This window comes from Vipera ursinii (assembly GCF_947247035.1).
Source record: "Vipera ursinii genome assembly, chromosome: 2".
Classification (NCBI taxonomy): Eukaryota; Metazoa; Chordata; class Lepidosauria; order Squamata; family Viperidae; genus Vipera; species Vipera ursinii.
The window spans coordinates 93,775,876-93,790,579 of NC_139513.1; the positions used below are offsets into that span (position 1 = coordinate 93,775,876).

The 14,704-nt window shown below is 39.8% G+C and overlaps 1 protein-coding gene across 3 annotated transcripts in view; it reads right to left on the reverse strand.

Annotated features, from left to right (window-relative positions):
• Window positions 1–5,976: 5,976 nt before the first annotated feature.
• PPP2R2B (protein phosphatase 2 regulatory subunit Bbeta) overlaps window positions 5,977–14,704 on the reverse strand; it is a gene marked incomplete at its 3' end in the record, with an annotated part of 279,756 nt that continues 271,028 nt past the window's right edge. For all 3 annotated transcript variants that reach the window (XM_083355382.1, XM_083355380.1, XM_083355381.1), the window contains exons 7-9: window positions 8,686–8,855; window positions 8,036–8,127; window positions 5,977–6,256 (exon numbers count right to left, since the gene is read on the reverse strand). In XM_083355382.1, the coding sequence (XP_083211508.1) occupies window positions 5,977–6,256; window positions 8,036–8,127; window positions 8,686–8,855 (542 nt within the window). The remainder of the gene's footprint in view (window positions 6,257–8,035; window positions 8,128–8,685; window positions 8,856–14,704) is intronic.

The window sequence follows — 14,704 nt, forward strand, 5'->3', positions numbered from 1 at the left end:
AGTTCTTTCCTTCTTTTTGTAATAGAAACCAAAGAGGTTGTGTAATGAAAACATATGACCTTCATTTATTTTTATTTCAGGATATATTGCTATATGACATTGCCTTATCAGTTTCAAGGAGGTGCATGAGCATTAAACTTTGATGTGGAATGATGTGATGGACATTTCAGTGTCATCATATTTTGAAGGAGCAAACTCCATAGATTATCTACAGTTTGTGTCTTGTGAAATCAGTTTTTATTTCAGGACTCTTGTTCAGAAAAGATTCAGCAAATGGGCCAAGAAAACTATACGAGCAAGATGTTATCAAATAGGGAAGTTTCAGTTATGGTAAAATAAGATTTTGAATACAACCTTTTCTATATTTGTTCTTTATTATGTTTTAAGATTAGCATAAAAGAAAATGAAGTGCTTGTGGTTTCGCAAGATTTTGCAGTAATGATCTGTATTGTAGAATTGATTTTTATTTCATTGTGCTTTTTCTTTTGTGATAAACTACAGATCTCTGAAAAATATTTTTTTCAATGTGCAGATCAAATCAATCAATCAATCCAAGCTGGGAGAAGCTTTCATTTATTAATCTTCATTTTTCCTGATACATTGAAACCAAATTTCTATCTTTTAGGAGATGAATACAAGACACCATAAGAGAAACCCTACAATTAACTTTTTTCACCAATGAAATGTGCTAACTGGCAACCCCATTAATTAGACCTGTCAATCTCGGATTGTTTAGAAAGCCACTCCTGATGTGGGAGTTGAACAAAATGAAAGGGAAAAATTTGGTGTCTTCATTTTCAGAGATTTAGATCACAGGTTCACATAGCCTTGTTATGGGAAATATTGAGTGCTGAGGCTGGGCTGTTGGGGTTGTAACTAGGATGAGAAATTTTTCTTGCTTCAGTGAACTTAGTATTGATTGTGACTTCTTATGAACTGGGGAGTCTTTATGGGTGCCTGTTTTTAACAAGGAATCATGCCACACTGTTCTCCCACATTTTGTAAGACAGCCAGCAAAACCATCCATGTCTCTCCATAATATATTTCTTGAAGAGCTCTGTTGACCTCTTGCAGGTATTCAGGAAATCAGCGAGCTGCACCCCAAATATGTTGGGATTGTACTTGGGTAGACCAAGAATAATTCATTTATGTAATTATAAATTAGAGTTTCTGGTGCAAAGGTGGTCAAGATAAGAATTTTCAACAGTAAAGAAAGATATGTTTTGCCATCATAGGCAGAACAAGAAAGCTTGTTCCTCATAACCTTCTCTCACCAACCACAGAACATTTTATCCTGTTCCTAACTGTCCCCACTTTATTTTTACTATTAGTGGGCTTGAGTGTTATTTTGGGTATAAATTCAAGAAATAAAGCAAAAGCTAACAGGTTTTACTATATAAAGTATAGTAGTATGTGAACTAGACACAATATTAAAACCCTGAAAAATCTTCATTGAGTTTCACCAGTTTTCATCAAATTACTTGCAATACTTAAAACAAACAAAGCTAGTAGTCAAACATAATTACTACAACCATGAGCCATTTGAAATTATGAGGTTTTATAATAATGCCATACAAGAATAGGTTTTCACTTAGGTGATAGGTTGACAGGTTTCTCTTAGAAACCACATTTATATCTTTAAGAACCATAATCATAGTCTCTGGGATTATCCTCTGCTTTCTTATGGCTCTTCAGACATATGACCTATACCAGATCAATTGATTCTTTCCTCCCGGCCCCCATTTTTTAGGCATCTTCTACAATATGGCAGCTCCAGTTAGGTTGAGTCCAACATCTTGAATGTCTAGATTCCATGGTCTTCTAAGAGTTGCAGTCCTGAAGCATCTGGAAAGCATGAACCTGTGGAGTATTGTAGGCTGATGTTCTAGTATACAAGAAATCTATCTTGGATGTTTTGGAGGACATAACATTCTTAACCTGGGATATTTTTCCTCTTCCAGATTTTTTTTTTTTGCTTCCTAGAATGTTTCCAAGGTTTACCCAGATCAGTTTTAGAAGCATCAAGAAAGCTGAAGATCTTTAGTAGGCTGTGGGATAATATTGTTTGTCCTCATCTGTTGTAATCTCATACACTATGGAGCAGATTTTTGGGTTTCACATGCGCTCAATGATACCAGAAATGCCACTTAATTTGTAAACTATCTCTGTTGAATGTGCCTGATGTTAAGAAGAACTTTTTAAATAAATGCAAAGGTTAAGCCCTATCTTTAGTCAGCACATGGAAAAGGATCAGGTCCTCTATACCAGGGGCCTTCAAACTTGGCCCTTTTATGACTTGTGGACTTCAACTCCCAGAATTCCTCAGTCAGGCACGCTAGCTGAGGAATTCTGGGAGTTGAAGTCCACAAGTCATAAAAACGGCCAGGTTTGAAGATCCCCTGCTCTATGCCAAGTTTGGGCACTATCACGGGATAATAAGGAAAAGTAAATGTGAATTGATTTTCAAAACCCTTAACACCGTAGTCCAATAATTTAACAGTTTCATAGTCCCTGAGTGCTTCTGTGTGCTATGCTCTCCGGGGTACCCTTGAAAGAAAAAGGATAATCTGAGGCAATCTGGATCCAACTGTGCATGATAAAACACAATGTGAATGACTACATTGCAGCAGGACCACCCAGGGAATACATGCATGATATGGATCATAGAATTCTCCTGTAAGCTCTTTCCAGGCAGTTGGATGTATAATGTTCTAACAGGAGCAGTGCGGTGTTTGACGAGGTATTTTAAAATGCTTAAGCGATTCAACAGGAGTGTATAATGAAGAACTAAAATCAAAGAGTGCAAGGAGCCCTTTGCAAACATCCACAACCTTCTCTGGTTCATGACTATCTTTGCTACGCCATCGCTGACTTCCTTATAAGAATTTTACTTTTGTACACTGCCCAGACTCCGAGACGAACAGCCATAAAAACGTGATAAGTAAATAAAAATAAGAATACCAGATTTGGATGACAAACCTTGAGGGATGACTGCCCTTTATCGAATGCTGTCTGAGCACTGCTCCAAAGACGGTTAAATGCTCGATTTACTTTGGCATTCAGCAAAGACACTACTTTCCATAAAACACGTCACCTTTATTTTCTCTTCATAGGAGCGCATGTGAGATTAATCAATGTCAGAAGTTCTACATTTAAATTAGCCTTTCCCAAACTGCCACTCTTCAAATGTGGGAGCCAGATTGGGGAAGGCTGATCTAGACAACACTTGGAGTTCAGCCAGACCTTTGAACTGAATTGCTCAACATTTAGTAATGGGTAGCTTCATATCAGAGCAACTTGGGCAAAATGCTTCTTCTGGCACCAGAATGTAGGCTTGTTATTTTTGTTTCTTTTTATAGAAAAATGACCCATCAATTTTTTTTATCATTTTTCTTTAAACAAAAAAGAGGCTACTTCTGAAAGCCATTACTTGCCATAAGTTTATAAGCCACAAATACTTTTTGTCCTGCAATCACTCCTTCAAACAAGGCAAAACCATTAATGTAACCATGTCCTGATCAGTCTTATGAAGAGAGGACAATGTTGCAAGTGGTATATTAATGAAAAATTTGGTTCCAAATGTTTAAACTTCCTCTTTTTTCCAGGATTTTCATGTCCCCTCCCTTTTAGAGTTCTGGATAACAACACAGATGTGATATCTTCTTCATAAATCTGTGGTCACAATTTCATTTATAAAGTGAAAGCCTTGGTAGCCCAGATCAGGAAAATAAGTGGGTTTTTTCCCCCAATGATTCTACCAAAGAACTTATCCGGGAATTCTTGTATGCTTCACTGCAACCATCACACCTTGAAGCTATTGCCTCCTTTTTACAATCAGAAAAATGCAAAGCACATTGATGTTCAAATACCTGCCTTGTTAGAGAAAGAATTAAGTTTATTTTTTGTAGAATTGGCTATTTGATTTTTTCCCCCTCCACTCCCACCCCCCCCACACACTTTTTTTTCGCCTCCCAAACTGATCAAATGAAGGCAGGACCGGCATTATCCTTGTATTAGAACTGGACTGTTTACCATGCAAAGATGAACAGCTATTCGAGTTAAATCTTCATACTGCCCATCTATGGGCAACCTCTCTTAGAAAGCAGCCGAGTGCTAATAATAATAATAATTAAAGCATTACAAGATGGTTTGGTGGTTATTTTTGTTTGAGTTCTTTTAAAAGCCAAACAGTTTTAACTAAAGAGTTCATTTTTTCTCTCTCAAAAAAAGGGGGGGGGGAAATGACACTTGGCATAAATAAATAAATAAACAAACAAACAATACTTTAAAAAAATACACGACTAGAAGAAAAAAGGGGTCTGCCCCCATCAACACATATATATTTATGACATGCAAGAGATTAAAAGAGAACTGTTCTGAGTTTTCTTATCCAAAGCAAATCAGAACTAAAAATTTTTAAAACAAACAAAAAAAACAACAACACCAAAATAAAATTGCAGGAATTGCAGAAGAAAGCTCAGATTCAATTTGGTTTGCAAACACCACATTTTGGAAGCATTGCGTTTAAGGGATTTTGAATACCATCAAAAGGCACCAAAGGATTGACTCAGCCAAATCCATCAGAGGCCATTTGTGGGGGAATCGTGCGGGCAGGTTGCAGCTAGTGGTAGCATCCCTGCCCCTGTCATGAATGACGAATCAAAATGTTCCTGCTGCAAACCTGCTCTTTCTGACTTGCCTTTGTTTTTCCTGTCTGAGGCTCTTTCCAGATAAGAAAACGGGGTTTTCTGGCCTTTAGAATAAAGTTACTTTAGCCTGCATTCAGCAAGAATAGCGCAGTCTCCTGTCCAAATGCAGTGAACAGAGAATTTGCATTTGTGGAAGGGAAACAGCTCTTCTTTGCTGAGTGGGATGGGATAAGGCGGAATATCACTAATTCCTAAATTTTAAAAAATAAGTCTTGGGATTTTTGTTTTGTTTTTTTTTTTAAAAAAAGGATGGTTGCATTAATGCTGGAAGCGGAATCAACAGAATTGAAGTACAGGTAAAGGAAGAAGACAAAGAGAAGGAAGTCAGAAAGCCTTAGGTGGATTAGTCTGGCTTTAATGGTCTTCATCTATTCCTAATGTGAGTAAGTTAATGACATGGCCAAAGTGAAGACAGATCATAGGTCTCCTCTGATGTCACAGACACAACTCAACAGGTGACTATGAGAGTTGTGCACCTAGACTTCATTGCACTTTCAAGGCAGTGAGTCCTTTGTGGAAGGGGTGAAAACCTGAAGATGGTCTTTTTACAGGCTGCAACCTTATGTATTTATGTTATTTTTAATCCAATGTGCAATCTGGGGCAAAAAAAAGATGTATCCCTCATAAGAACTGAGTTACAGGAAAACATTCATTGTGTGGTAAATGCGCACAATAAATGATCATCTGGAAAGGCCCTGAGTTAATAAAAGGAACACAACACTTTAAAAAGGTAAACGGTCAATTACAAGAAATGAACCATCAGGCGTCTTAATTCCTGTTTCTTTTTCCAAAGAAAAATCTCCAAGTAATTTTTTTAAAAAAGAGATAGCTTAATACAATGCATCTTTGTTTCATGGCCTTGGCTGAGTTTTGTTTTCTTTTTTCATAAATATAATTTAGTAATCTTCCTTTGGTTCCAGATTACAAATTATATTTGTAAAGGAACTAAATTTGCCAGTTACTACTGGGGAAATGAAAGCATACAGAATTCAAGCTCACTGTTGTAGTAGCAGCTTGGTCGCTTTCAGTACTTAAAATTCAACTGTTCCTAATTTGCTTTGCCATCCAATTTCTTTATATTGAGGGCAAAGCAATAAACGTTGGAATCTGAGAGTTTACCTCTACACAGTCAGTGTCTGCAGAGGAATGATGAAGGAAAAAGAAAAAAAAAACGAGGAGAAGAAAACAGGACATTTTTTTTTAAAAAAAAACTTTTGTTTGCTAGTCTCCAGAATATTAGATTCCCAAGGATCATCTTTTCTCCCTCCTAATTAACCTTGTCTTGAAATATATACAGGTTATTTGTTGCTGCCACTGCTATTATATTTTCTGAAGGATGCCAAGCTGTATGCAGGATCTTTTTGCTAAAGTCCAGACTGTCCACGCTAATTTCATCTTTCCTCCTTTTGCCTCCAACACAAACTTTGCGAGGCTTCAGGATGGCACGGGGTTTGCTGTTTTCTCTTGAGGCTTCAAGAGTCACATCACGCTTGGTATTGCGATCAAACATTCTAAAGAAATTATTGTAGGAGCCAGTCATGATGACACTGAGAAGAAAGAGAAAAAAAATGTCCAGTGAAATTTAGAATCTTTTTAGTTTTAATTCTTCTCTCAATCACATCCCATTTCAGGACAGATCCAGCTTTAAGAAATACCTACCATATCTCCTTCCTCTCTTAGGCAGTGTGATGGCTCAGTGGTTAAAGATGCTAAGCTTGCCAGCTACAAAGCTGACAGCCCAGCTTTCAGACCTGAGCACAACATGACAGGGTAAGTAAGCTCCCAACACTTGCCCCAGCTCTCCTGCCATCTAGCAGTTTGAAAGCATGCAATTGCAAGTAGATAAATAGGTACCACTTCAGTGGGAAGGTAATAGCATCCCATGCATCTCGGCATATAGCTATACCGGCTACATGACCACAGAAATGTCTTGGGATAATTTTGGCTCCCTTGGCTAAGAAATGGAGATGAGCACTGCCTCCTAGAGTCGGACATGACTGGACGGGGGAAACCTATATTTACCTTTATTTCCTTTCTTGGGAAACCCCAAAACAGTGAGGGATGGAATAGCAGGTCAGAAAGCAATTTTCTGGCTCTGTAAATGTCAACTTAAAGGGGGACTATAATCACCATCGGTAGTTAGGCCGATGGTGCATTTATGCAATGAGACAAGTCGTCCTTCTTCATTCCTGCAATTTCCACTTATAATAAAGTAAGGTAGCTAAATTGGACCACACTTTGGTAGGTGGCATGGGGACAGTTGTTGGAACTCATCTCATTTCTTATCATTATTAAGATGCCTTTTTTTAAAAAAAAAAACCTCTTAAAATATCAAAATAATGATAAATCAAATAAGCACTAACCACCTGAAAAGAGAATGATGATACATGGATCCAATTAAAAGCTTCAGCAAATTCAACAGCTGGCTTGGTTGCCCCCATAATATTTAGATCAAGGGGAATGCTGCTTGCAAATAAGGAGGGATCTCAGTGCAGCACCATCCCTTAGATCAGGGCCTTTCTTGGGACTGGTGGATTCAGAGAAATACTCCTGTCCTGCAGGCTAATATTTAGACTGAAAATCTAAAAACTAATTACAATGGCAAGTTAATTTCATGCTTAATTTTATGTTACAAATGAGCAATATTTAAATTACTTTTTAATTTTCTAATTGTCCATAGCTGAAAGTATAATGTTGACAAAAAGAAAAAATCCTAATTCCATTAGCCATAGTTTCCAAGGAAGAATTAAGCAACAATTATATAGGTCATTTTAATTTCATTTCTATTTCATAAATGGAGCCAATTAAATCTTGGCTTTGTATGCCTAGCTAGTTTAGAAATTCTAATTTATGTCAGCTAGGCAAAGTTCCTTTGCATTTAAAAAAAAACCCTACAGCTCATCACAATGCTTATGTACCATAAGAACATTAATAGGTTGGCATCACTGTGTGCAGCTCATTTCATTATCAGTCCTCTGCTGATCAGGTTTTTGGGATCTGTACGCTTGGCCCAACATAAGCAGTACTCATTCAGCTATCTTAATTGAAGTAACTTCTCTTCAAATTGCTTGCAGCCTCTCTTTATATGTCTAATGTTAGTTTTCTGGATGACAAGAAGAGCTGACATTTCAACAAGTTATGAGACTTATTACCAAGTGTTTTTCAAGTTTCAATGAAATCTGAAATTTAATGATTTTTTTTTCATTTGCAAGAAAATCTTTTCTGCACTGCATGAAGAAGCAAAGTGCTGAAAAGATAAAAGTGGATGGATTTGAGGAATCAGAAAATGAAAAAAAACACAATAATCCTGCGGTATAACTCCTTACCTGTCTGACCCATTCCATACACATTCAAATTTATCAAAAATGCAATCATTCTCATAGAGGGAGCACAGCTTGCTGCGGAGGTAATCATGAACCTAGGAGAAAGAGAGACAAAGAATAAAAAGAAAGAAGCATTCAGAAAGAACGCCATGCTAAAGTTCGATTCAAACTCTGCTCACAGATTCCAGAGGACAAGAGTCTGAAGTTATTAGCAACAGTTATTTTATCTTAGCTTCTACCATGGATGTTTTAATTTTGGTGTTTTTTTAATTGTTCTTACTACTAAAAACCAGAAACAGTCTGTTTTTTTTAAACTGCATTAGCAATATAATTGAAATCAGTAAATTATGTGTTGGCCAACTCTAAGATCTCACAGCAGTCATAAATGAATACATGTAAAAATAAATTGTTTTGAAGCATTTTAGGAATGCTTGTGAAGATAGCCACACCTCTCTCACACTGGATTTAACACCTATACCAGGGGTGTCAAACTAGTGGCCTGCTGGCCAGATGCAACATGTGCAGGCCACGCCCACCCAGGCTCCGCAAAGGCAAAAAACATCACAATACGTTACGCGACGCAATTGAATTTGACACCAGTGACCTATACCATTCATTCACATGCCAAGAAACAAAGGATCAAGATAAAATACCTGGTATGTCTCAATAGGTCTGTTCTCCATATTTAGATCCCACACCTTGACAGTGAGATAATCCCTGGTCATGATGTATCTCCCAGTATGGCTGAACTTTACATCAGAAATTGAAGAGATGATCTCAGAAAAAAAAGATCTGTTACTTGGATCTTCAGGCTCTTCAAAAACTATACATACCACACACACAAAAGAAACAACATAAATATAGTCAAGGTATTTGTATCGCTCGACTTAATCTGATAAATTATGAAAATATTTGAATTTCCCACCTGGTTAGGCATAAGAAAAATTCTGCAAGTACATGTTAAAAACCTCCTAAAAAAGACTTAACATATTTGCTTGAAAATAAGTTTCCCTGGACTTCATTGCCTTTATTTTGGAGTAGAAAAAAGTGTAAAATTATATTGCAAATCCCACTGAAATCAGTGGAACGGAACCACACAGATAAAGACTTACATTTCATCAATTTCATTGGGAAACTAAATGATCACATTAGATGCAATACCTTTGAGGCGGTTGTGCTCACAGCTCAAACCTTTTATCCACACTAATTTTCACTTATTATTGCATGTATTAGTTTACTATAGAAAGCAGCACAGTAGATTCTTGCAGGCTTAGTCCTGCTTGCAGCTCAAGTGATCCACAGGAATCAATGAAGCTTAACTTAGTCATGACTAAATCCTACCTGCTGTGTTTTAAGATGTGGAAAATTACCCTGGTTATTTCACATCACAGAATTTGATTTCATTTTGAGATAATATTAAGAGGAGTCCACCTGACAATATAACAAGAGCACTATAGAAACAAACTCACTTATCGTTCCTCGTGTATCCTGAAAAGGCACTGGAGACAGCTACAATTGTGCAACCAAAGGAGATAATTACTACTGACTCCTTTAAACTCAATGAAAAATTAGTCCTGCTCCATTTCAGGAGTACAGCCTCGACCCCAACAGGCAACGTTTGATGCAACTGATGAAAATAGTGAATTTCTATGCTACTGTGGCTTGTTTGTTTTTGATTTAACATTATCATCAATCACACCACAGCAAAATTTTAACAAAGTGTATTTCACAAATCCTTAGCTACATATAAGATACCTCAGTTGTCCTTTCATTTAAAAATGTCTTTAATATATGCTTAAATATCAAACAGTCACTCTGTGAGAGAGATGGGGGTTTCTTGAAAGCTTGAAGCAAACAGCTATATTTCAAGATGGATCTAAGACAATTTGACAGGAACTCTGCAACCATGTAGATAAAAGAAATGAAAAAAGGTGAATTTTCTAGAGACAATGGGATTTCTTTCAACATACATACACAATGTAAAATCATGAAACAGCTGAAATGCTATATGTATCCTTCCCCTCAGGGAAGTATTGCTTCACTAGACATTTAACATCTAGGCACCACAGAATTTTTTTTCAAAGGCAGTACGAAACTGGCAGTAGCAGTTTCATAGCAAAAGAAAAAAACTTTTTAAGCAAAGGTTTTTTTTCCCTTTCCCTTTTTCTGCATAAATATCTGGCCGACTTTATTACTCTGTAGTGGAACACTTGATTGTTAATCCTGTTTTTTGGTATATAGGAAGGCAATAGGAAAAATAATTCTCAAATGCTAGGATAAATGTTCTCTCTCAAAATATGAAATGGCATCCCTCACAGCATTCTTAAGCTTAACATCTAGTCGTTGCCAGCAGGAAATCTAATGACTCTCAATTTTTCAAAAAAATACGGTAATAATAAAAACTTCACAGCAGAAAAAAAAGTGAAGACCTCAGGTGGCTTGTACAAAGTATCCAACTTCTATATCATAATCATGGACTTGGCCACACTAGGAAGCACAATTTGGGAGATTAAAGAAACCTTAACAAACATCACCATCATTTCTAGATCTGTTCCGTGTAAACATAGCTTGGACGTGGCAGTAGAAGCCTGGGACTGACTATTTCTGAAGTTGACACAAGGGAGAATTTGCAACTACCATCAAAATGTCAACATGTAATACAAATAAGAAGTGTAAGGCTATCCTGTATGTGACACAGGATAGATGTGACATTTTTCTTTAGAGCAGACTCTGGAGGCTTTGGATTGATTGGGGCAGGATTACTGGAAGCGTATGGAAGGTTAATCCTTCCCTTGTTCTGTTTTCTTGATCAAAGCCCCCCCCAAACACACACCACTATTAAGTCATACACCACCCATCAATCATGCAGACAGATATTCCTCAATTTACAACCACAATTTCTGTCACTAAGCAATGCACCTGTAAAGTTTTGACCAGGCCAGTTTGATCTAGTGCTTAAGGCACCAAGCTAAGAAAACAGGAGACTGTGAGTTCTAGTCCTGCCTTAGGTGTGAAAACCAGCTGGGTGACTTTGAGCTAGTCGCTCTCTCTCGCTTCACTCACCTCACTTTTTTTTTGTGGGGAAAGTAAAGAAAAGGAAGGAGCATTAGGTATGTTTGCTGCCTTGCGTAATTTATAAAAATAATAATAAAAAGGCACAATGCCATATGACTACATTGCTTAATGACAGTAATCCTGGCTGTTGTGTACTGGGTTCGTTGCGCAGGAATGAAGATGAGGCGAGTGAGTTCAGCAAAGAACATGGTTTATTTCTTGCAGGATCTGAACTGGAGAATAGGGCTGCAGCTGCAGCAATTTATATCTTGGTCCCTAGGCGGCGGCCAATAGGTTTGAAGCAACCTATTGCGGCCTAGGGGCAACCAATAGCAGCGCTGGAGACAGGTTGTCTGAGATGCTGGGAGCCGTTAGCTAGCTCCCTGCTCTAGCAACCTACCAGCCATTACCATGTGGTGTTAACAAGCAAGCCCAATACATAACACCCCTCCCCCCTTAGAACAAACAACACTATAGCAACAATAGAAAATAGCAATATACTTACAAAGACTTAACACTGGTGTGAATAGGTTCCACTTAGCAGCACAATAAAGTACTTACAACATTATAGCTCCATTGTCCATTACAATCTTGTAGGTCAGCATTAAATACTAGGTACATACAACATTATAGCTTTATTATTACTGAACAAAATCTTTCAGATAAGCAGGAGGTTTGCATGGCCTTGTGCAACACCTGGGGGACCCAGGCACGTCCTGGCCTACCAGCTTGCCCGCCGGGCTGGGTAGACCAGTGTCTCTTAGTTCAAGTGATTCTGAGTGGCTTGGTGCTCTCTGGCTGGCCTTTCCAGGTTGGCCCACCCCAGAGTCAGTTTGTTCAGCAGAGTTAGCACAGCGGCTGTAGCCGTCAGGTTGGCTTTTTCCGTCAGGATGTTGCACTTCCAGGCTCCTCTCCTCTACGGCCAACTCCTCGTTGCTTGGGCTGTGTGAGCCTTCAGGGTCCATGCATGGGCCGGCTTGGCTGCCAGTTTGTGGACCTGAGTAAGGACTTATGATGAAGTCCTCGTTTTGTGGCCATTCAGGAAAACGCTTCCTAAGCTGATCTATGTGGCGCCATACAACTCACCTGCCTTCCAGCCCCACTTCGTAAGAGAGGGGGCCTGATGTTTTAGTAATTTTTTCAGGCACCCACAAATTCCCATGCCCATAGTTCCTGACCCACACCCCATCGCCCACTTGCAATCCTCTCAGGGGTTTTGGGTGCAAAGCTTCTGCTGCCACCCTATCTGGATGCAACCTGTCCAGTTTCGTGATCAGTCACCTCCCCCAGCGCAGCTGGCGTGGAATGCTGGCAAAGTAAAAAATCTGCCAATCTGTGATGCCAGTCCCCAGTCACTATATGCTTCAGTGACTCTTTTGTGGTTCGGATCATCCATTCGGCTTGACCATTAGAAGAAGGGTGAAATGGGGCTGACGTTGCATGCCTGATGAGGTTTGCTCTCAGGAATGCCTGAAATTCTGCCGCTGTAAATTGGGCTCCATTGTCAGATACTATGACGTCTGGCAGCCCATGTGTGGCAAAGAGTTTCCTAAGCACCAGGATGGTCCTAGCAGTAGTCATGTTAGGAACTGGAATTACTTCAAGCCATTTAGAGTGGCTGTCGACCACTATAAGGAAGAGCTGTCCCTGAAAGGGCCCAGCGAAGTCTATGTGAATTCTAGACCAGGGAGTGTGAGTCTCCTCCCACCTGTGAATTGGAGCATGCGGCATTTCAGGCCTTGATTGCTGGCATGTGTAACATCCATGCACCTGGGCTTCAATGGCCTTGTCTAACCCTGGCCACCATAAGTAGCTTCTAGCTAAAGCTTTCATATGGACAATACCCGGATGACCTTCAAGTAGTGATTGTAAGACCCTGTCTCTTAGTGAGGTGGGGACTATGACCCTGTTCCCCCATAGGATACAACCCTTGTGAGCTGATAGCTCGTGTCTTCTAGTAAAATAACTCTGGAATTCAGGGCCTGGGCTTTTATCCAGCCATCCTGTGTGTACCCAAGAAAGTACTCTACTTAATGTCTTATCAGCTGCTGTTTCTGCAGCTATGTCCCCTGTGTGGAGAGGAAATTCTGGCAAGTCCTGGATGGACAATACGCAGGCCGTTGGGGCTGGGGCTGGTTCGATTTGTGGCAGTGGAAGCCTGCTCAGGCCATCTGCATGGCCCATTTCTTTGCCAGGTTTGTGAATCAGCTTAAACGTGTAAGCTGATAAAAAAATAGACCATCTCAGCATTCTGGGGGATAATATGTGGGGTGTCTGTTTGTCTGAGGTGAATAACCCCAATAATGGTTTGTGGTCTGTGAAGACCGTGAAATCCCTGCCATATAAGTAGTCATGGAATTTTTTAACTCCAGCTACTATAGCCAATGCCTCTTTGTCAATTTGAGCATAGTTACGCTCAGCAGAGGACAGTGTCCTTGAATAAAATGCAATGGGAACTTGGGTTCCATCTTTCTTTAAGTGACTCAAGACTGCACCCACTCCATATGGGGATGCGTCACACGCTAAACAGACTGGTTTAGACTCCCTGAAATGAGTGATAGTGGAACTGACCGACAGAAGTGACTTCAGGTCCTGAAAACTTTTTTCGTGAATGCTGGTCCACTTCCAAGTAGCTTTTTTATCTAAGAGCCTGTGAAGTGGCTCTGCCACTGCGGCCTTGTTAGGAACGCGTGGTAGAAGTTCAGGAGGCCCAAGAATTCTTGCAGCTCTCCTTTTGTTTTAGGGCTAGGTGCCATCTGAATGGCCTTTACTTTGGACTCAGCTGGGTGGATGCCATTAGCATCAATGCGAAACCCCAAAAATTCAGTTGAGGAAACCCCAATACTGCATTTGCTCTTTTTTAGTTTGAGGCCTGCTTCACGCTGCCTCTGCAGGATGGCTCTGAGCCTCCTTGCTAGCACTTCTGTGGATTCTCTGGCAATCAGCACATTGTCAAAACAGGGGCAAATTCTTGGGATGCCTTTGAGTGTGCGTTCCATGATTGCCTGAAAAATGCCTGGGGCTACACCGACCGCAAATTGCAAACGTTTTACCTTGAAAGCCCCCCTGTGGGTCACAATTGTCTGTGCTGTGGCCTCATCAACAGGTAGTTGCTGATAGGCCTGCACTAAATCTAATTTTGCAAACATGGTGCCACCCTGCAAAGATGCCAGTATGTGGCTTACCACTGAGACTGGGTATGCGTGCTGTTTAAGGGTCCTGTTAATTGTGCATTTATAGTCTGCACATATTCTGAGTTCCCCGTTGGCTTTAAGTGGTGTTACAATAGGAGTTTCCCACTCCCCACCATCTACTGGTTGCAACACACCGTTCCACAAGCTTGTCTAGTTCTGTGTCTATTTTGTGCTTGAGGGCAAAGGGGACCCTGCAAGGCTTAATTCTGACGGGAATCACGTTTGGGTCCAGTTTAAATGCTATTGGCGGCCCGGTGTAAGTTCCTAGGGCTGAATCAAATACATCTGCGAAGTCCTCGCAAACTGATGCTAGACCTGCGACTTATGTTCGGTTGATACCGGTTACTTGGATGCCTTGTGCATCAAACCAATCGAGCCCAATTAGGCTCATTCTCTGACCCCCTACTACAACAACATCCAGGTA